This window comes from Mustela nivalis (genome assembly GCF_964662115.1).
Source record: "Mustela nivalis genome assembly, chromosome: 9".
Classification (NCBI taxonomy): Eukaryota; Metazoa; Chordata; class Mammalia; order Carnivora; family Mustelidae; genus Mustela; species Mustela nivalis.
In genome coordinates, this window is record NC_139028.1 from 54,310,637 (window position 1) to 54,333,764 (window position 23,128).

At 40.9% G+C, this 23,128-nt stretch overlaps 1 protein-coding gene across 30 annotated transcripts in view; it reads left to right on the top strand.

Moving 5' to 3' along the window:
- Window positions 1–23,128, top strand: part of DLG2 (discs large MAGUK scaffold protein 2) — a gene marked incomplete at its 3' end in the record, with an annotated part of 2,041,616 nt that overhangs the window by 2,012,417 nt on the left and 6,071 nt on the right. For 10 of the 30 annotated variants that reach the window (XM_082682853.1, XM_082682879.1, XM_082682883.1 and 7 more), the window contains 6 exons: window positions 3,921–3,962; window positions 11,424–11,474; window positions 12,412–12,513; window positions 14,830–15,002; window positions 17,051–17,160; window positions 22,487–22,578. In XM_082682853.1, coding sequence (XP_082538979.1) covers window positions 3,921–3,962; window positions 11,424–11,474; window positions 12,412–12,513; window positions 14,830–15,002; window positions 17,051–17,160; window positions 22,487–22,578 — 570 coding nt within the window. Of the gene's footprint in view, window positions 1–697; window positions 744–3,920; window positions 3,963–11,423; window positions 11,475–12,411; window positions 12,514–14,829; window positions 15,003–17,050; window positions 17,161–22,486; window positions 22,579–23,128 lie in introns of all 30 variants that reach the window. The other 20 variants (XM_082682878.1, XM_082682881.1, XM_082682861.1 and 17 more) reach the window with 3 other exon arrangements.

A 23,128-nucleotide genomic window follows, 5' to 3' on the forward strand; every position in this document is an offset into this window, starting at 1 on the left:
GCGGCAGTCTGGATCCTTCCCTTGATGTGGCTCTTCTTTGCAGGATGCATTGGAGAGGGACTTCAAGAACCTTGGACTTTGTTTCCAGCCAGCATTTTTCTGTGACCAGGGCTGGGTCTGGTTTGCCTTTTCTGTCCTACAGCTCTTGAGGGCTTGAGACAAATTCTTTTCTGAACAGAAATACTGAATTCCATTGCCACATGTATGTTTTTGAATTCTAGCTCATTGTGAGCAATTAAATTGTCTGCATTGATTACTAGCCCTGTGTCTACACCTTCCCTCCCAGCAAATATTAAATACTTACTGAGCGGTGAGCTTGCATTGGTGGCTGCTAAATCGAAGAATTTGTCTTAAAACTTGGGAGTGGACCATTGCTCTGAGTGGTACATTTCTGTGGCAACATTAGCAGCGGGCAAAAATGCCATTTGGTGAATCTTCCTCTTTTTCTCTAACAGTCTTCTGATTTTTTTTTTTTTTTCCTTAAACTCACCATCTTTTGAGTTGCTTTACAAATCTTTGTGTCTCAGCCCAGGGAGTTTGGGTGAAAGTTGTTTCAAAAGAAGAAAGAGGAGGATCCAGATTGCTTAGGCAACACGGTCTGTCATGGTAGTATCCATTTCAACTCCACTGACTTCTTCCTTCCTCTTCCGTGGCTGTTCTTCCTCTCTCATTGCTCTCTCTGGGGACTTCCATGCAGGACATCCCCGGATTAGGTGACGACGGTTATGGAACAAAGACTCTGAGTAAGTTCCCAGGAATGGTCACTGTAACTTTTCTTTTCTTTTCCTTTCCTTTTGAGTTTGGCTTTTGTTCCTTTTCTTGAGGGCCTTTCACTCCTAGCATGCACAAGATACGAGTTTTATGTTACCTAGCTGTGAATGCTCCTACAGAGTAATTTCAACCGTTTTGTTCTGCATGTCAGCATTTAAAAGCCAAGTGTGTCAGGCACTGTAACTTCTGTTGCAGTTCACACCTTCCCTTTCTGACCACATGATGTGGCCAACATGGTCACAATGCCAACCATGGCATCCCTTGCTCTTACCGCCTAACACCTCCCAGAGAGCAAGAAGCCATGTTGAAAGAAAGGGTGAGCTAAATGTTCTAGAACAAGAAAGCAGAAATGCACTTTACGTCCTTTCTTCTGCCTTGGTAGCCAGAAATATTTAATGACCTTGCCGACATCTGTAATTGGGTCGTAATTTGCTAGCAGTAAAGGAGCTATTTTATTGTCAAAGGGAACATGACTTCTCAAAAAATAAACAGTAAGCTATTTGATCTTCCATGGATAATTCTTTGTTATTAACTATGATTGATTTTTCTTTCTGACTTGCAGTGATCCTGCTTGAAACGTTTGTATGATAACGTTTTAGATATGTATTAATATGTTTTTCTATCAGTCACTTATTAGCTGCATTACATAATCAGGTCTTCATTTTGTAGTATAGACTATAGAATAAAGTATATTAAACCTTTAAATTTTCTAGTTATTAATGCCTTTAGTCTGTGTCTCATTGCACTAAGCAATAAAAATTAATAATCCTATGTTAATACACTGTGCTATGATTTTTCTTTCTTTAACACTAACTCCATTGTATAGGCACCAATGAAATAAGAACAGTTTTGTGTCTTTTGCAACTGTATCACATGCTCATTTTCTTGTTTATTTTGTTTTGTTTTAATTTAACAGCTATGGGCAATATTTTTAGAAGCTGTTCATTTCATTTGTATAAAACAAAATAGCATTGAGCTGGACTTTGTTTTCAAGAGCCGTTACTGAACCCTGTGTAATGATACGCCTCATCCCTCAGAGTGTTATTTTAGACTTTTTAAAGATATAGATACAGAAAACAAAATCTGATTAAGAGTACTGATCTTTTTAAAGATGAAAACTTTATCTTTGAGTTGTCTGTGGGATATGTCATGAAATTCTTCTTGAATTAGTGGCTGAAGTTCAGGTGTTGATTTCAGTATTATCTGGATGGTACCCAGTACCACCAGGTTCTGGGGTACCATCTGATTTTCAATGGGGGTGGGGTGCGGAGGAGAAGCATTTTAATATATTGTGAATAAAGGAACATCACTGAAAAGTAGTTGCTATTAGAATGTCAAAAATATGAGCGATGACCTTTTAAATCCAGAATGTGCAAATGTTTGTTTTGCTTTTTAAAAAATTGAACAGATTTCAGTAGGTGAAGTTATTTGCCAATTAATGCTATTGTCAGCCATCATTTGGACTTTGGCTGGAACGTATTTTCAATTTCTCTTTACCTACACAATGGAAAAATTCTGTGATACAATTTCTTGATACTAAGAGAGATTGGTTAAGTAAAACATGCATAGATAGTGTAGCTTTATTCTCAGTTATTTTAAAAGTTAAAAAAAAAAAACCCAACAGCAAGGACCTGTCATCTCCAATTCTGGGTACTTAGGATAATCATGTATATGAAGATACACCTTTGTTGGGTGTGTACCTTGACTTTTTTTCAACAACAAAATAAATTTGCCCTCTGTCATTCACACTTCTTTCCCTAGTGCCCCTCTGTACTTGTAAAATGCATGCCTAAATTAGCGACACAAAGAGAAATGATTAGTGTGATTTTAGCCCAAGTTTTGATTTTCCTTAGTTTTATTCTCTAAAACGAATCCTTCCAGGATGCATTAACTCTGTGAGAATCCTTCCACAATGTATACGTGAATCCCATCATCACATTGTTCACTTTAAAAGTATTGTCATTTGTCAATTACACTTCAGTAAAGCCTAAAAAAAAAAAAAAAAAGACTAATCCATCCAATGGGTGGCAATCTATAATATGAAATGCATTTTAAAGTACTTTTTTTGGAGAATTGTATTCTATATTCTTTTGCTTTTTCTAAAAATGAACAATTGTTGCCACTTTTTAAAAGCCTGGTTATTGCTAATGAGCTTCAGAAATCAGTCATATATTCTTCATTTAATTAACCGGATAGACAAAGGACTTGATACGATAATGAATGTATCTTCTAGAACTTAATACAGGGTACAAATGAAATGACTTTTGGAAATAAAAGCTCTAATTCTGGCATATACATCGCTGTTATGTTAGCCAAACTGTGTTTTTATGGGAAAAAAAATTTTGAAATATCACCATACAAGCAAGTTATTCAACATGAATTAAAAGCATACTTCATGCCAGGACCTGTGCTTGGTATTGGACCACTTATCACCTGCCTGTTTCATTTCTCTAAAACCTAATAGCTATCCAAGCAAGAATCTTAAAATAAAATCCGGAAAATACTGAACTAATTCATAAACCATTTTTCAGCAACTCATTTCTTCCTTCAAAATTTTCTCCTCATTCACTGACGCAGGAAAAATCTTCCAACTGTCCCTTTCTATCCTGAGAATTTGTTTAAGAAATATTTACATAGAAATAAATTTCACCGGGTCCCCGGGACTACCTGGCAATCTGAAATGCGGTATTCCCCCCAAATCCCTAAAGGCTAACACAGAGAAACAAAAACCTTGTAAGCCAACAGTGGCTACACACCAGAAGCTTCTGACCTTAGCGTCAGGAAACATCCAGCTGAGACAGATGGACCTTTGTCACACGAAACTGGAAAACCAGGCCCATGTGAATGGAGCAGAGTCTGCGGGAAAACAAAAGTGCTTAGATTGACGTTCTGTATTTTTTTTTTGCAATTAAAGGTACTTTCCTGTTTGCTAAAAAGAAGACACAACAATCAAGTAGTAGCTTCCTATAATGTGGAGATAAAGTTTTCATCTTTTGTACCGTATCTGAGTTTTCTTAATGCCACCTCTTCCGCAGCCTTTCCCGTGCCTCCCGCTTACACTTGTAGTAGCCTTGCATGAGTGTTATTCTTTCACGTTGGCTGCTCTCCAGTGCTTGGTATCTCTTTAATTTGCTGTGCTGTTCTTGCAGAACATGTCTCTTCTAATGCCAGCGATAGCGAAAGTAGCTACCGTAAGTTACTGCTTTGGTTTGTGGTTCTTTTCTTTGCGATTGCTCCATTGCCTGTGGTGGTCATTGCCCGTTTTTGCTCTGGTTGTGTTTTAATTGCTGCCCTTGATCATCCTCATCCAAAGCAAATGGCTTGACATGAAATCGTCGTGTGATGTGGAAAGATTCAAAAGACATTAGGGCCGTCTGGGGACTCCTCTGTGCTGAGTGCAAGCAGTAGCGGGCTTGCTGGTAACCACAAACAGTTCCCGCTTCAGCTGGCTGTGGCTGGTGATGCGGTTCTCCCAGAGAAGGTGGGGGTGAGGCTCAGCCTGGCGGACTTGGACATTCTACCCCCTACAGTAATTAAAACTCCCTGCAGGGTGGTGGAAAAGTCATCGTGGTTTTCTTTACCTTCTCATTTTGCCTTTTTCTTTCTGTTGCCGTCTTCCCTTTCCAACAGAAATCTTGCAAAATTACTGTGTTCCTTTTAAATGGAGTGTGAACTTTTATATCTCTTCTCTCCTTGGTTAATATTCGAAGGCAGATACTATGATATATATAACTTTATATTTCTCATGGTTGGGAAGTGATGAAAAAGTTTCATCCTCTAATGGTAAAGGAACTCACTATTTTATTTTATTTTATTTTATTTTATTTTATTTTATTTTATTTTATTTTATTTTATTTTGGAAAGTGAATAAATCTTAGATCAGAAAGCTTAACTTTCTGAAAAGGTAGGTAACTAAAAATTGTTCCTGATCTTTATCTTTGTTTGGTCACCTCAAGCCATTTGCTTAGTGTATAAAAATGTTCACCAAACACCAAGCACATCCCTTTGATGCATTCATGTGGTTTCTTACCACCTACTTACTGGGTTTGGGTGACTATCATAGGTACATATTACCACGGGGATCCTTACAACTTCTGTAATAGTTATTTGTCCTCCTTAGTGAAATGGGTTACTCAAAAAGTGATTACTGAGGATATTAGAAAAGTACAGTCCCAATACAATTGACCCACAGCCACCATGCCAGAAATTGGTTGGGATTTTTGTCTCCCCTCAAGCTTCCCTCAGGTATTAATTAAAAACTAAAAGAGTTTCTGTTTTTGCTCTCCCATGAAAGCATGGTACTTTATAAAACCGTGCCTTTTTTGTGGTGGAGTCCCAACTGGTACTCTTGGAATATGACCAATTCAATGTGGATTTTGAGAAAGGTTTCATAGATTCAGATTGGTAGCAAATAGAAAAAAAAACAAAAGAAGAAAGGTGGCTGAGAGAGGTAGGGGCCGGAGGAGGAAGACGAAACGTAGTACAGAATGAAGTGGAAACAAAAAATGTAATGAGATATCCTCAATAAGTCAAATAATATGAGAACCACCTAATTTTCTTCCTCAGAAGACTGACAAGTCTTGGTGACAGGAATCAGAGGGTTCTTTTTCTCAACGTGACCCTTCACATTCTTGCATTCTTCCAACTCTTAGAATTTCAAGATTATCCCAACTTAGCAAAACACTTGCCTCCCCCTTCCCTTCATTTAATTTTAAAACAAAGAGATACCAGGCTAAGAAGAAGTGACCAAAGATTGCCTTCCTGACACCTGAGGTACCTCAACTTAGTATAAGGAAAAAAAGAACTTTGTTGAGTTTTGTGGGACCAATAACCCTAGTTTCTTTGATGTGCAGGTCTAAGTATTGTATTTCTATCGTGCAGACACAAGTATAGAAAGGGGAAACATCATACCTTGTTCTTTCAATTCTTTTTATGAAAAGTATATACAAGAACTACCTTTTCCTTTGGAAATCCTTTTCAGGGGCCCCTCTTTTCTCTTTCATGGGTAGGAATGTTCTTCCCAGAATCATTAAGTTAGAAAAACTGGGCCAAAGCTTTCAGCTGTGTACAGGGGTTTTGGTAGTGATGTTCTAGGATGACATCAGTAACTCTTCATTATCAAATAGTAGGTTCACACAAATACTTAATGAGTAAAAAAAAGGAACACTTGCAAGCCCCTTGAATCATCTATGAGAAGAGAGAAGAATTGGAACTGGACTTTATGATATTACGAGAGCAAATGTGGAGTCCAGTAATCAGCATTAGTTTGGGTTTCATCTGAGGTTACCATCACCACACAGATTGCTTGCTTTACAAATGAATGAAAGTAAGAACAGCCTTTGTCACAGCTTAGAGGAAAAAAATATTTCTCTCCCCAGGATGGAAGTACAAGGAATTAAAGAGAAATATTTCTTTATTCATTCAGCATGCACCATATATCATGCTCTCTTCAAAGGCACCATGAGACCCAGTATGAACCTCAAACAACTCTAGAACTCATCACACACACCGTGGGGAGAGGTATCGATAAACAGCAGCAACAACAAAAATGCGCAACATGTAGCAGTTTCTAAGGAAAAGGCCTGGTTCAAGATTAGTAGGGGCTTCAGAGATGATTTCAGAGAGAAAGTGCCCTTTGAGCTGAGCTTCGTTGAGGGGCATGCCAGCTCAGTAGGTTAAGGAAGGAACTTTCCAGGCAAGCCCAGAGACTTGGAACAAATGTTGTTTCCAGAAAATTGCCACTTGGAAATCAACATGAGCTGCAGTTTTCTACTGAATTCCTGGGTTTTGCTGTAATTATAAGAAACTTTTATGTTTTGTGGATAGCAGTATAAACAAAGACCAAAAAGACCTTTTCCCACTGGTGTCCAGGTGTTATTTTTGTTTTGTTTTGTTTTGTTTGTTTTTTTGGTTTTTTTTTTTTTCTTTTTCACTCTTAGAACCATTCCATGTCCACTCTGGGACACAGTGCTTTAAAAAATGGTCAGTGGTTAGGAGCAGAGTCCCAGAGCACTATGTCTCATCGCTCCAGAGGCATAATTCACACTGCATCTTGGAAATATGTGTTGTGACAACCCTAACTGAAAGCCTCATACATTACCTGAGATACACACACACACACACACACACACACATACACAAACTTCGGTTTCTAATAAACAGCCCTGACCTTTCCTGTGCCATCTCGGGATTATAAAATAGAATTTTTCAAAGTCCGGCTATATTGAGCACTAGCTAAACTGCAGTTAATTACAGCGCATAGTTATGTGAAATATCCCCTCACAACTATCTTAATTAAGGACTAGTTGCAGATTTCTGTCTGTCAACAAAGTCGTACAGTACAGGCTTGTACTTGTGGCTGTTTTAATATCCTAGCTTTCAGATGCCCTTGTATTAGGACACAGTAATAGACCATATAGGTATAACGGAGACTGCAAATGTCTGCAGCTGAGACCTGCCTTCCTCAAAGCTCACAAAGTTCTTTACATCACGATGGGGACCGGGGAACTGCTGATTATCTCCATAACCTATCGGTGTTCATAGTTACATAAGAGTTTCAAAACACGGACCTTGAAGGAGCGATCTGAGTGGGACTAAATGCTGATCAGAGGAGACACAATACTTTTCCATTGGGATTTATCAAAGTGACGCCCATATTCTTCTCCTTTCTCTGCTGTCTTCAATTATGGCCCTTGTATTTCCTCTAGTTGCCTTTATAAGGCAGTTTCTCATTATCTATTTTCTTTTATTTGATTTCTGCAACAAAACTGAGATATGTCTCAGGTTAACACGCCCTTTTACGGATGAGGAAGCTAAAGCTTTACGAGAGTGCACGGTAGAGGGGCATTCTGGAAGACCAGCCGAGATATTCTGCTTCTGAATTCCTTACCCTGTCCCTCTTCCAGACGGTTTGTAATGCCAGCTGCCTCATGCTTTACCCAGTACTTTTCAACTATTCCATACCACCTATCAAATTAATACAAGCAGAAACCTTTATATTGCATTAACTGTGCAGTAAGCCTGGCTTTAAGAGTTCTATGTACAGTAACGGATTTAATCTTCTGAACGTCCTGTGGAGACACTGAAACACTAATTCACTATGCAATCTTGAAGAAATCACTCATCATCTTTGAACCTCAGTCCTCTCCTTTGTAAACTGAGCAGCTTGAGTCAGAGCACAGATGGCAAGCAGATTTGAACCAAGATCCCGGGTTTGACCAATGGGTGATAGCTGCCAGAAGAATTGTACTGAAAAGTATCGAGGCCAGGATGGAGGCCCAGCGGTAATGTGGGCAGTGATCAATCTGTGGTGCCCCCCAAGGGCATGGAATGGGGCAGTGACACCATGTGCCACGTAGTCGCCGTCTAGGAACCCTGTGAGCTCCAAAGCTAACATTCCGTGCCTCTAAGAACCTGATTTCTTCTTAAGAATCACCCCAAGCAGGCACTGAACACTACATTTAGAACATTAAATGTACTGCCCTTCCGTCCTCTCCCTTCTCTCGTTTCCAAAAATTCCTAAAGAACACCAAGTTGCTTTTCTCCATCATCTGGGCATGGGAGGGTCTCCCTCCGTGTCCCTCCTCTTGTGACTTGCTTCCAGTTCAGACCCAGAGCGTCTCGTGGAGACTGTGGGCAGACGCCTCCGCCGACTGTCCCACCGCTGCAGCTGTCTGCGCCCGGCTCTGTGCTGCTCTCCCACGGCCAGCCGGGCCCTTGCCAGAACAAGACCGAGTAATAGTTTGTACCTATTTGTCAGCTGTTATTTCTAAGTGCCAACACCTCCTGAGCAAAAAATAGGAAATCCACTGAGGATGACTCTGTATGGAGATGACACAGCGGCATTTAAAAAAAAAAAAAAAAACCACAGCTGGTGTTTACAGATGGAGCCTCTTCTGGCCTCCCAGTGACTCGCCCACCCATTCTTTGTACATAGGGTAAGGTTTGCCCCTCCATCGCAGTCCCATCAGAAAATTCTCCATCTCTTCCCATCCACTCAATGAGGAGTCCAAAAAGATGTGGATTTACATCTCGACTCCCACTACTTCCCGACTGAAAACAACAAGCCCCATTAACACCTTTGAGCCTCAGCTCCTTCATCTGTAAAGTGGGGATCATCAGAGCATCTACCTCAACAGAAATAACTATGAAAAACAGCAATGGTTGTGAAAGCCCTTTATGGCCATACAGACGTGAATTATCTTACCTCCATTGCTGTGGCTTTTTTTCCCCTCCCCCTCTTAGTCTCCTTCCCATTACCCATAGGGCTTTTCATTCCCGAACATGAAAAGAAAAATTGGTTTAACGTGTTGAGATCGCAGTTGTGACATAATCCCATCCACCCCAGCTCCCCTGCCGGTCAGCTACTCCTAACCCTGTCCCTGACTGTCACAGGGTCTTTAGAAGTGGGATGGGCCTTGACGTAAGGATGCCGCCACTGCCATCTGCCAGCCTTCCTGCTCTGAACAAGAACCAGGGCCTTTTGTAAGTTAGAAAGGAAAGCCAAATGCAACAGATAACCAGAAGAACTACAGGACTCTCCAACAAAGTTAACCAAAGCTGTGTTGCTTTGTCCTACTTTTCTGAATCACGAATGAAACATACCGTCACCAAATATTTTATTTAAAGCTTGCCTTTAGAATAGCCCATCAGAATGATTTGTAAGGACATTGGGAAAAGATTCCTATGGGAACATGACGTGTTATATTTATTTAGAGAAAACCACACTTCCCAGAGTGAAAGCATACAGACAGGAACACAAAGGAAAACCTATCTTTGGCCTCATTACTCATCCCATTTCCTACCACTAAAATCAGAATGTAAATTCATTGACATTTTTCTCTGGGTTGAGCCCTGGGGATGCCATGGTAAATGAAAGCCAGTCCTCGCCTATGGGGTCCCCAGTCTGGTAGAGAGGCATAAGTATCTCCTGATGTTTGAAAGCTTTGTTATCCTGTGCTCAGAAGTCCCCTCTCACATATTAGTCCATAAAGCTCTCCCCATGAAGTTGCAGTCACACACCACAGTACTCACTGGCCATGTTTCTAACCCTAATATGCTTTGTCCCCTGCCATTTTTACACTTACCTTCTGAGATCCTATGACCTCTACATATCTCAGGCTTTAGATAACTGTGGATCTTAGCAGTCAATCACCTTCATTATTTTTTGGCCTAGACTAAATTTCAGCTCTTTCGTTTATTAAAAGGGAATCATAGTTTCCCAAATTAAAAAAAAAAAAAAATGTGACTCTGACTCCTCACATACCACACTCCAGATGTAGAAAAGTCCCTGAATGTTCTTGGAGGAGCCATGAGTAGATGTCACTGAGAAGGACCATCAAGGCTTGTTCTCCTTGCCATGAGGAAGTAGCTTAGCTAGCAGGGCCATTCTCAGAGTAAGCCTGCCTAAAGGTGAGGAGAGATGTGACTTGGGCCTGGGGCCATTTCTCATGCTCAAAAAAGTAAGACACTCTCACCCTGCCCCATCCCAGCTACCTGGGTGCAGGGAAGCCCTCTGTACTTCAGAGCTTTATCCACATATTGCCTACTTCTCCAGACTGGTTGTCATTATCAAAACTATCTGTAATATTAACTCCTTTTATGAAATTAACTCACCTTTCATGGTGCTATCTGTTAAAGGAGGAGCACATTGGCAGATGGAATGTGTTTCAAGGGGGATGAGCAGATAAAGCAATGAGTTGTGTTGTCCTTTGGTGGTTTCAGAGAGCACTCCTATGTAAAACAGCATACAGGAAGTCCTTTCCAATATCCCTTAACTAGTATCCTAGTACCCAGGACTAAAACACAGTCCTGGGCCTAATGCAAAGAAAGGAGTAGATCCTCTGGGTTAACAGCTGATCTTGGCTAAACCCAGTTAATAAACTGGGCAACACAGATGTTTGAAAAAATAATTGCCTAAAGCCAATTGACTTGCCATGGTAATCAGTTGACTTGAGGCCCCCTTGAATCAGAAGGCTTGTAGCAAATGTCACTGAAGGGCCTGACACTTTTACTGCATTATCTTCCTCAGTTCTCTTTCCAAAGATGATAGACTAGATGTAGTAGCCATTCTGATCAGTGATTTAAGGTCCTCCTCAAATTTTTTATCTTCCGGAACTGACCCAGCATTTTCCTGATGAATTAACAGTAGAATAAAATCTTCAGTGTCCTGAGGTTTATGCTGATGGAGTTCTTGTCACATAAATGAACCAAGCAGACACTTGCTTTTGGCCAATATGCTTCTTTGGGAAATAAAATAGAAGATGAAATAAAAGGTCCAGAAATTCTGATAATTTAGCAGCAAACTATTGGATGAGCTTGAACTAAATGGTTTCGTTTTAAGTGTAAGTAATAGGAGCTCTACTCCTCAGTGTCAGACAGAAGGCAGTCTCATAGGTCACTGCTCTGGTGAACTGCAGGTGGCTAGTCTCCATCATGACCGATAGTTATAACCTTCGAGAATCTGATATTATCATAGTGCTGGAGTTTTATGAGGATTGAGGGATTTTTGGAATGGCTCCAGGAGAGCAAGCAAGGAAAATGAACCCTGAATTGTGTCTGTTCCCTGTATTTCAGAGCAGGGCTTGTGGCTGGGATCTGTGGGATATGACTGGTTGTTAGTTCACTGTAATTTTCCTTTCTTCTCTTCTCAGGAGGGCAAGAAGACTTCATTCTTTCTTATGAGCCTGTCACAAGGCAGGAAAGTAAGTTTCCCAGCATGCTCTGGTTCCTGATTTCCAGGCCATATCAGGTGACACCATTAGAGGAGCCAAAGAGTGAAGGATTAAGGAGGATGAGCTGTGCTTAATATCCGACTGTCCCCAGCCCAGATTGTGCTCTCTCTTTGGCACGAACAACTTCCCTGCTAACCAGGGACAGGGGCAGCTCCCAGGAGGAAGGGGCAGTCCTCCAGATGAGTGGTCCTGAGTGGAAGGAGCACCTTCGAGTCACTAAACAGCCCCACCTACAGGACAAATGGATAAAATCTTTCTAGCCCACCCGACCTAAGATACAAGCCATCCTCTAGACGGCTCCATTTCTTTTTCTGGGAGGCCTTTATACAGAGGCTAATGGCTATGGACAAGGATATTGCAGAGAAAATTCAAGAGTTGGAGGAGGAATGGTACCAAATGGACTTTAGAGTTCCTTCTGCCTTCGTGTTGCACAGAAATTGGGAAAACTCTAGCAGAGCTATAATAGGGAGCATTTTGAGCTGAGGAAAACAAATTATAAAAACATAAGGTGTCATTATGCTAACAATTACTTCTTAAAGTCGTTATCTAAACAATGGCCAGAGAGCTACTTTGGAATCTTTTTTCTCCCACGCAATTGACTAAATTCAGTAGTTGTTTTGACATTGTGTAGGCATAACTTAAGAGTAAGCAAAACCCCTCCGAACATTTCTTTTCATTGACAGATCCTGCAGTTGCTTTTCCCTGTTGCTAAATTCCAGAAAGTACTCACAGCCAGCATACCGAGTGTTAAACACCAATTTCTCCTGCAAGGCTGTACGGGCAACTCACACAATGATGTAAAGCCCTCAGCGGTTCTGTTTGGTAATTTCACCTTAAGACTGGGCAGAGCAGTTGTGCGGTCCTGTCCACGTCTTTCCCCCTCATTTGGATCTTTCCCTCTCTGCAGTAAACTATACCCGGCCAGTGATTATCCTGGGCCCCATGAAGGATCGGATCAATGACGACTTGATATCTGAATTCCCTGACAAGTTTGGCTCCTGTGTGCCTCGTAAGTATCGTTTCTCTTTTCGCTGCAAGAAAAGCTCTCTTCCTTTGAGACAATAAAGTGTAATTCTGTTCCTCAATGGTGTCTTCAGTGATTCAAATACTATCAGTTACCTATTATCTGAACATCTTTTTTTAAATCTGAGCATCTTATTTAATTGTCTCTGCTTAACACTTTTCATCAGTGCTGTTGTGTACTCCCTATTTAGTGAGTATAATACGTCCTCCAAACTGACTGTGGCCCCCCAGAAGGCAGGATGAATCTTTTCATCCTGTAACTCCCATGGCCTTTAAAAGAGCATAGAATCATTGACAGGCATTAGAATGTTCTTATAAACTGATAGATATCTCACTGAAGCTTCTTTTCCCATAGAATAAGAGAGATCAGAGACAAAGCCATGTATTAAAATCATCTCAGGATGGCTTAGGGCCATGTGTCAATCCCAAAACAAAACAGCCTTTTCCATGGCTGGTAACAGTGCTAGAATATGAGAGGATGAAGACAAGAAGCCTAGTGTAAAGCTTTCATCTACCCTCTAGGCCATCACGGATTTTAATCTGCTTTCTTGCCCTGATGGAGGATCACGGGTCTCCTGGTCCCACTAAGTGTAGCCCCCTAAGAGTCTGTCTGCTCTGCCTACCCTGCACACCGCACCTTCCCATTCACCCCTACTCCCACGACATCACATAAAAGTACGGAGAGGCCTTCTGCTCTGTGCGTGTGTGTGTGTGTGTGTGTGTGTGTTTAAACAGACACCCACCTCCAAAGGAATTTCAATTTATTAGACAACTGAGCTCTTAAACCTATCCCAACAAATATTTCTTCCTCTCTGTACATCTTTGAAGCTTCATGCTTTGAAGTGTCTCGTACATTTCAGCACTGCAGATGTCATCCAGAATAACTAAGAATAGTGGGAATCTCTTGGAACTAGGATGATTGCTGTATCTCAAGAAATTGTTACCGGCAAGGACTCTGGGAAGAGATCCTGCCAAAGAGCCTATCTTGAGAAAGAGACCAGACAGAAATGATCGGGTCAAAGCCTACTCCATTCATAGCAGCCTCCTGTGCATCCCTCCACCCTTAGAAAGAAAAACCCCAGACAGTCCTTAATGACCACTCCCACTTTCCCCTCCACCTGGCACTCTTTCTTTTGTTTTAATTATTAGCACTGTTTTATGATGCTCAATATATGTTCATTGTACAAAACCTGGAAAATGCGGGAAAAAAAAGTTAAGCTAGAAAATTAAAAATAAACAGACTTTCAGAGTATCCAGAGATAATACCATTGTTAATATTTTCATAGATTTTTGCCTTTTTCTTCTTTCTATGCATGCATTCTCTCCTCTGATTGGGTACATATTAGATATATACAGTTTCTTTGACTTAACATTATTTAAAGTTTTATGTAAATATTTTAAATGATTATTATGTCATAATCATTCCTCATTTATGGGTATTTGGGTTGTCTCTCCTTTTCACTCTTATGAATTATAATTAAAGTATAATTATAATTATGTGATAGTTATTTATAATTTATAAATTAATATATTGAACATCTTTAAGGATAAAACTTTATCTGAAGCTTTGATAATTTTTTAAGATAGATTCCTAGGAAGAAAATAGCTGAGTCAAAGATTGGAAATAGTTGAACATCTTTTATTTATACTGATAGGTTTGTTTTCCCTTTTCTTTCTACTAAGAACTTCAGTTACCTCTAACCATGGTTAGAGTTGATGACTTTATGATCTCGTATTACATCTTTCAAATCCCTAAATACGTTTTTATTGTTTGTCCAGTTTTTCTCTCCTGGACATATGACAAATTTTCCTGCTTTTTTGCTTGTCTAATTTTTTATGGTGAGACTACATTTTTGAGAGTCTGGATTCAGTTATCTTTCTTTGTAGAATATTGTGTTTTTGTTCTGGTTGTTAATAACTTACTGGCAAATCACCTTCTTCAGTTCTAGACCCTCCACTTGGAAATGGAGGTGAAGTAAATGGAGAGTTCCCCTCGTGTGCATCTCCAGTCTCAAGGTCACAGCCCTGTGCTGTCTGTCTTATCTATCTTCTGATGCCTGACAGTAGCTACTCCATACACTTTGTCTAGTTTTGTAGTTGCTTAAAGTGGGAGGCTAACCAGTACCTGTCATTACGTCAGTGTCCTCCATATTACGTATTCTGTATATCTATGTTGAGGGTATGGTGAAGAGAAGAGGTATAAATGCTGTTTATAAATATAAATTACCTTTATTTATATTTATTTTATATATATTTATATATATAAATATTTATATATTTATATTATTTTTGTTTTATAAAGATACCACGAGGCCAAAGCGTGACTATGAGGTAGATGGCAGAGACTACCACTTTGTCATTTCCAGAGAACAAATGGAGAAAGATATCCAAGAGCACAAGTTCATAGAAGCTGGCCAGTACAATGACAACTTATATGGAACCAGTGTGCAGTCTGTGAGATTCGTAGCAGAAAGGGTATGTCCGCCAATCATCTTACACCTCCCTTAAAGAAGGCTCCCGAGGGGCAAACTCCATCTTTGGTCATTACTCTTTCCTAATTGCAGTTGTAAATTTTGATTAAATATTCCTTTTAAGACCTCTAAGCGGAGAATGACTTTAGAGCAAGGTCATTAATCTTTGTTCTAATCTCAGTAAGGTATGCTGACTGACTTGTGGGGAAAAACCTAAAAGGCAATTAACAGCTTGAAGTTGATGGAGATTCACTTTGTCCTTGACGCACTTATCTTTGGCCCCGGTAAACAACATTGAATGTGTTAAGGAAGCTTTAGTACTCTTGGTTGTTTAAATCAAGGTCTTCAATTCTTTTTGTTAGCAGGAGTTTCATTTCATTTCCCTGAAAACTTGGGGCCCTCAGGACTCTCCTGGGGGAGGGGTAAGTAGATGAAGAGGGCTAGGGCCTAGCTTCCAGGGGCAGAACTTCCAGCTGAGAGGAGGTGTGAATACCACCATACCCTTCCCATTGTTAATTTCAAGGGCATGGAAGAGAAGAAAATGTTCAAGAGAGAACAGGATAGGAAGACACTTGAGTGTGGCTCTAAGTACTGCTTATAGAGAGATCCTAATCTGTCAACACAGAGGATCAGTTTCATGGAAGAAGAGAGTTAAGAGCCAATCCTGTTTGTTATATAATTAATATTTGTTGGGTTGATTTTATGTGATTTGACATAGCCTTTTCATGTACTGGTAAAAAATTAAACAAGAAATTTTAAGGGCAATCTGAGAATACAGTAAGCTGCATCTCCTCCTTTCTCTCAAAAGTTAGGTTTTTAAAGCTCTATCATGTTGTTTCTAACCAGTTCCTGAATGCTTTTGTCTATTCTCCCCTTTGAACATGTAAATATAGCCTCTTTTAACTTGAAATGTCCTGGCCAGAGAATAATTGAACAGCATTTAGACGTGTTGTTTAGCTGTTGCATTTCACAGAGAGCAAACTTGGAATTTATTGCTTAAGTGATACAGGATTTGAACCATCTTAGTATATGTCTCCCATAAGAGCTCAAGTATTCACTGGTCTCTTTGTTTTTGCATGAGTATTCATAGAAAGTTTTTAATCCCCTACTGTTGATTTAGGACTGTTCCTATCTGCACAATATCCTTTTTCTCTTCTTTTTTAAAGTTCTTCGGGCCGCAGGGTAAGGAAGCCATTTTTCTCCAGGAGTTAGAATATGATGTTTGCCAAATGTATCTACTTTTCCCAAAATATTTTATAAAGCAACTCCTTGCTCTCAGCACGCATTGCAGTGGAACCCCAGTTAAATGAGGCGTGCCTGCTACCTGCAATAGGGTTTTCATGTAACAAACGAGAAATTTAAGGATGTAATAGTGAAAACTCTTTGTGTCCGTCCTCAGCTGTACTAGACTGAGCATATCCAGGCAGGATACAAGAAGCACTCAGCAAATATCTGTGGGATTGTTCCAAATTCACATGCTTACTATTCCTCCAGATTTAACATCGGTCAGGATAAGAGAATGAGGTATCTATTCCAACCAACAGTTCTGTCAGTGTTCAAGACTTGACTTTGAGTTTTTCTGGCACTGAGACTTTGGGCAAGTTACTTATTATTTCTAAGCTTTAGTCGTATCTTCTGTAAAATGTGGCTGGTAATACCTCCCTCATAGATTTGGGGATTTCTTGTTGATGGTTATCTTCAGAGATGGTTTATGAGAGCTTCATGAGTGGACACAATCACATTACATAAGGCTACATACCATCTTTGTGCAAAAGATCAGGTATTTATTTAAGAAACTTAAGCTGAGGTAACACCTGTGAAATCTCTATGGCCATGGCAGGCACTTAGTAAGGGACTTGTAGAAGCATTCAGTGATGATCCTGAATATCAGCCTTTATTTATGCTTTGCAAAGATCTTTTTTCAGCCTTTAGAGATTCAGTATCCCTTACATTCCTTGAAAACATACTCACTTTTCGTTTTGTTGTTTGTTTTGGTTGGATTATTGTCCCTCTTTCTGGATTAACTCCATATTTTTCTTCTCTTTCTACCAGGGCAAACACTGTATACTTGACGTGTCAGGAAATGCTATCAAACGGTTACAAGTTGCCCAGCTCTATCCCATTGCCATCTTCATTAAGCCCAAATCTCTGGAACCTTTGATGTAAGTGGAGGGCACGGGAGGCCGTCACCCACCGCCTGTTCCATGCGACACAGCACATTGCTGACAGCTCTTGGTCATAAGTGCTTAGAAGTCAGAAGTGCTATTGTTGTTTTTTTTTTTAAGCAGTTCCTTTTTGAAAAAAAAAAATGTGGCAGTGTTTTTGAACCACTAGAGGCATAATGTCAGTATTCCCCTAACATGTCTTCAGTAATGTTTCTTGATTTTAATGTTCATTTCACAAGTTGGTTCGTGTGTGTGTGTGTGTGTGTGTGATTTTTTTGTTTGTGTGTTTCATTTTGTTGTTATGAAGGTAAGTTGGTTTGTTTTGGCTTTCAAATGGTAGGAAGCAATCATCTTTGCTTGTCTCTTTCTTCTGAGAGCAGTTCATTAGTAAATCTTTTTAAACATGTGGGTTTTTCTAAAAGGAGAAGACAATGTTTTAGACTCTTTCTATTGATATTTCATTTAGTTCTAGCATAGAATTCTTCTGTTCCTTAATGAAAACCTCCTGTATGTAGACCACTATCCTTAAAAAGGGAGTTTTCTTAGTGCCACAGCAGGAACACATCTATAACTTAAAGCAGTAGCTCCATACTGGTTCACGTTTATGAATAAGGCAAAAATGTATGACTCAGATTTTCTGTGTGTGGTTTTTCTTTTTCAGAGGACTGGCAAAAAGCTTTCTTTAAAAGCCACTAAATAAATTGAGGAAATACTCCCAGATAGACTAGAAAGTAACATATTTTCAGTGGCGATTTGTTAGAAATTGTTCGCACTGCTTTCTAGACAACTCCCATACAAATGTGAGGCTGCCGTAGCCAGAAAGCAGGGACTTGAAAATTGGTTGGGCTAGGTTTGGTTTTTCTCTTTCCTTTTCCCTTTTGCTTCTTCTGATCGATTAATGTCACGTCAGACAAGTTGCTTGACCTCGCTGAGATGTAGTTCCTCTCCTGTAAACTAGGCACATTAATAATATGTACCTCACAGCTGGTATAAAGGTTAAACATGAACATGAATACGAAGCCCCCCATAGGGTCTTTAGCATATAGTAAGCACTCCATAAGCAGTAGCTGCTCTGACTGTGAAAATTTTCAAGTTACTGCATTGTAAAAAGAATAAAACTATTTTGTCATCGTAAAACACATAAACTACCTTTCCAGGAAGTCACAAGAGATAATGCTGGTGTGTGTGCTGGCAAGAGCTTTGCTCAAATGTGCCTCCATTTGGGCCTCGAGATCTTAGTGTTTGACAGGATTCAGAAGTGAGCCACAGAGTCCTAGAAAACAGTGCATGTGGAAAAAACACACACAAAAAAGGAAATTACTTAGTCCCAGAGGTGAAACAATTACTTGCAGAAGGTATCAGCCAGCTGTTCCACATCTCATCCTGGAGTAAAGAAACAGTAAACTACAGCAGCTGCAACTACAGCCTAAGAGAATTAAGTTAAATCCACTGTCTCTGGGGAAGTTGCCGGAGAAGTGTCTTAAAAGCAGAATATGTTCCCATAAATAAAAGATGGACAAAGGTTCTTACCACAGGGTCACGGACAGTACTTTCTGCCCCGAGAATTTAGGTGTTAACTTATAATGTCCAGAGCTTTGCCCAGAGAAAAATATGTGCTGATGATAAAATACTGGTTCTGGGTAGTATTATACCTGATAGCATTCTTGAAATCTCTCCTCATCTAGGGTATAATAATTTAAGCAACCACACATTTCATTATGTGAAAGTGATTTATAATCTGTAAAGAGCCTCATAAGTATTATTAACAATGCTAACATTAGGAAGAAGAATAGAAAAATGGCCCTCACCTCCTGGCTACAGGACCTTAAAGGCCTGTTTCAGAAAACTGAAGAGTAAGTTTTCACGTCATAAATACGCAGTGGGATAAATGGCTTCCCAGGGAGGTGAGGCCTGAGGGAGAAACAGCAGTTGCACACTTGCCTCCATGTGACATTGGGGAGACATTCCCATCTGGTGCTCGGAAGGAGAAGGTCTCCTTCCATCCACAACTATGAGATTACTTACTCAGTTTTGCCTCGGGGCGCTGTCACAGCCACTTATCGCCAAGGAAAATTAAACATACCGATGGCTGGATTCCACAATGAGGACCGTGAATCTGAAATAATTTGCTGCAGCCATATTCTTGAGTCTCAAGTGCAGTAACAGTGACATTCAAACTGATGGGATCCTATTATGATAGGCTGGATGTTTACTTTCCAGCTCCCTCTTTTCCAAGGGTTTTATTTCAGAAGAAAGCAGGCATGGTTTGCCCATTCCCCGGGGAGGAGTGAATACCAGGTCAACCGGAACAAAGGCATGGCAGCTGTCGCATGTAGGCATTGATACATCATGACACACGGTATTTCTCAAGTGCATCATCTACATCAAACCACAGAGCTTATTAGCACATACATAGCTGACTCTTCAGGGAAGCATAAAAATCAAGGCTCTGGAGGAAAGAGATGTTCTTTTTATAGTGTGCCACCAGGTGACCTCTGTGCCTCACCCCACCCCATGGCAGTGGAAAGCTTTCCTGTGTCTCTTCACCTTGCCAGCCCCAGTCTGCTTTTACCTTCTTGCTCCCATGGTGGCCCATGTTTTCTTCTGTCTTCAACCGTATCATAATTATGTTGATTTGTCAACATAAATGATTCATTCATTCATTTACTCATTCAACAAAGAAGTCTTGAGCCAGGCTCCATGACACACACTGATAAACAGGTCCTGGTCTCCACCCTCAGTGAACTCACAGATTAAATACGGAGATAAGAAATATAATAGATGAGGTGCTAGAGGGTAAAAATGGAAATTCAGTGATGGTTACAATAAGTGCAAAGAGAATTCAGAGAACACAGGCTAGCATGAGCCAGGAATGTCAAGGAAGATCCAGAGCCACATGGTTTCCTGACATCTGGAGCAAAATCCTGTCTTTCTATGAAAAATATCCCTGGGTTTAGCCCAGCATCTTCCGGACTCAAGGGTGACATTCACTCACAGCTTCTAGGACGAGTGCTGTTTGGGAGGAGAATCGCAGATACCATCCCTCGGGACAAGATGAGTTTATCTCAACATCAAGAGTTCAGAAAATTCCTATTTTTTTTTCTGTTGCAGCCATCAGATCCTGTCAAGAATCATGTTAATGTCTCACTTCAGTTTTTTAAATTTTTTCCCCAAATAAGCCCCTTGGGAAAGTCTCGGTATAATGCAAAGTCTGTTTGACTAAAAGTTGGTTTTAAAAGAACCCCAAAACTTTGGATCTGACTTCAGATTTTCTCTTTTACCTTCTCAAGTCCCTTTATTACGTCAGGCCACAGAGACATGGTCTAAAGTCACCTGTCCCAGACCCCAGTCTCTGGCTCCCTCAGGGGCACGCAAGGGCAGCAATGCTTTCAGTAGTCTACGTGCCCCTGTGATGCATCCCAGTGGGCCAACCAAAGTACCTCTGCCCTTGGCTAGGCTATTATCAGCCTGGAGCAGCCACGCTGCTGTTCAGAAGATGATCAGAGACAAGCATTGTCAGTCTTTGACTAATAAAATGTCTTTGATGAAAAAAATATGGGAAGACAATATAATTTTATTTAAGAAGTACAGTTTGGTAGGCAGAAATTTTTTACCACCTAGAGGACATGGCAAGATAAAGCTGCCACTAGAATCAGTAGATTGGGTTATTTTCCATTTCCTTCCCACTCAGTTTGTCCCTGAGGTTGGATTTAAATATTCTTGGGACACCTGGGTGGCTCAGTGGGTTAAAGCCTCTGCCTTTAGCTCAGGTCATGATCTCAGGGTCCTGGAATCGAGCCCCACATTGGGCTCTCTGCTCGTCAGGGAGCCTGTTTCCTCCTCTCTCTGCCTGCCTCTTTGCTTACTTGTGATCTCTGTCTGTCAAATAAATAAATAAAATCTTTTTAAAAATAAAAAATAAACAAATAAATATTCTTACAGTGATTAAGCAGCACCTACATACAGCAAGAGTTGACAGACTAAGAGAAAGAAAGGGACAGAGAGAGAGAAAATCCCAGGCATAATTCTTTTATAGCCCATTCTCCTATCAGAACAAAACCAAGTCAACATTGGAGACTCTTTACCAAGATCCTCTATCCTTGTTTGCTACGGAGGTTAATTGCTTATAATCTGTTGAGAAGTATTTCATGAGACAGCATGATTGTTTAATTCTCTCTGTGTCCATTTATTCACGCCTCCCTCAGCCAGTCCTCCTAATGCCGTTTGATTATAAAAGCAGATGAAGTTGAGGGCACTTGGGTGGCTCAGTTGGTTAAATGTCCAACTCTTGGTTTCTGCTCAGGTCAAGATCTCAGGGTCAGGTGATGGCTCTGCGCTCAGCGGGGAGTCTGCTGGCCCCTTCCCCTGCTCTCTCTCTCTCTCTCTCTCAAATAAGTAAGTCTTAAAAACAAAAAACAAAAACAAACAAACAAACAAACAAAAAAACCCAGATGGTGTTCAGGGCTCTTGTTGCAGTAGAGATGCCTCGCCCTTTGCAGAAGTTGAGCCGGGAGAACCGCAGAAGACCCCTTCCACCTGAAAGACACAATGTCTAAGGGGCCTGTCACATTTTCTCTGATTCTCGGGAAGCCCTTTCTGTTTCTCCACTCTACCCGCTTCCTGCTGCACCCTGAAGATGAACAGCAGCCCATGGGGAAAATGGGGAGCAGAGCACTCCACGGTTCCCGGGAGGGCAGGCCCTGCCGACAATCAAGTCTAGTTCTCTCAGATGTGATGAAATACAGACTGCGAGGATGTCCCCTCCCTTCTCACCATCTCCTCTCCCCACCTCGGACCACCCCTACAAGATTTCATTTGAGATTTCGTCCCATGTTTAAGAGAGGTCAAGCCAGTCTAGGACAAAGTCCAAGGAAGGGTAACCAGAAAGGTGAGCATTTGGAAATCACATCCATTGAGAGAAGAGATGAAGAAAGTAGGACAGTTTATTCTGAAAGAATGGTAACCTCAAGAGATATATGAGCACTTGATTTAAAGACCCCAGTGCCTGTCATGGAGGGAAGGGGTTTAGTCCTCGTCTGTGTGACTGCAGAGGACGGCACAGAGGCCAGTGACTGGAAGTCCTAAAGAGACACGTTCAGCCTTTGTGAAACCAAGAGGCTGCCCTCTGAGAGGGCGAGCCCTCTGGAAGGGGGGTCCTTGTTGCTGAAATTATTCCAGCCAAGAAGAGTCCTAAATAAGGACTAGGAAGCTGCTAGTAAGATTACATTGTGCTTCCTGCAGGATTCATTTTTGCCACACATTTTAATTTTTCAGGATTTGGCACATGCCTGTGTGCTCTAATACCAAACCCTTATTTTCCCAGGGAGATGAATAAGCGTCTAACAGAGGAACAAGCCAAGAAAACCTATGATCGTGCAATTAAGCTAGAACAAGAATTTGGAGAATATTTTACAGGTAAGTTCATATACCTTTATACTGTGAGAAAGGATTGACTATCTGCCCTTCGGTATTAGAGAGCGCTCCAGGCCTAGTGTACCTGGGCCCTAAAAATGTCCCACTGAGAAACCCTAATTTCCCTCTGCTTTACCTATCTGATCCAGAACTCTGGGTTCCATCTACTCTGGATTCACAGGCAGCTAACTCTGGGTTCCCACTGGTCCTGTGCTAAAGCATGAGCCACAGACGGCACTGAGATGTCTCCTGCTCTCAAGCTCTCAGACGGGGCACCTGGTCGCTTAGTAGGTTAAGCATCTGACTCTTGATTTTGGTCAGGTGAAATCTCTGGGTCCTGGGATTGGGCTCTGTGCGGGGCATGGAGCCCGCTTGGAAATCCCTTTGCCCCTCCCCCTTCTCTCCCTACCTTTGGAAGAGGAGAAGGAGGAGAAAGAAGATTTTAGGCATTAAGCTATCTCTCTGATATCATCAGAAAACTTGAAAAAGAAACCTTTAGAGCTCAATTAGGGAACTTCCAAAACGCTGCCTCTACTGAGATGTGGTCTCAGGG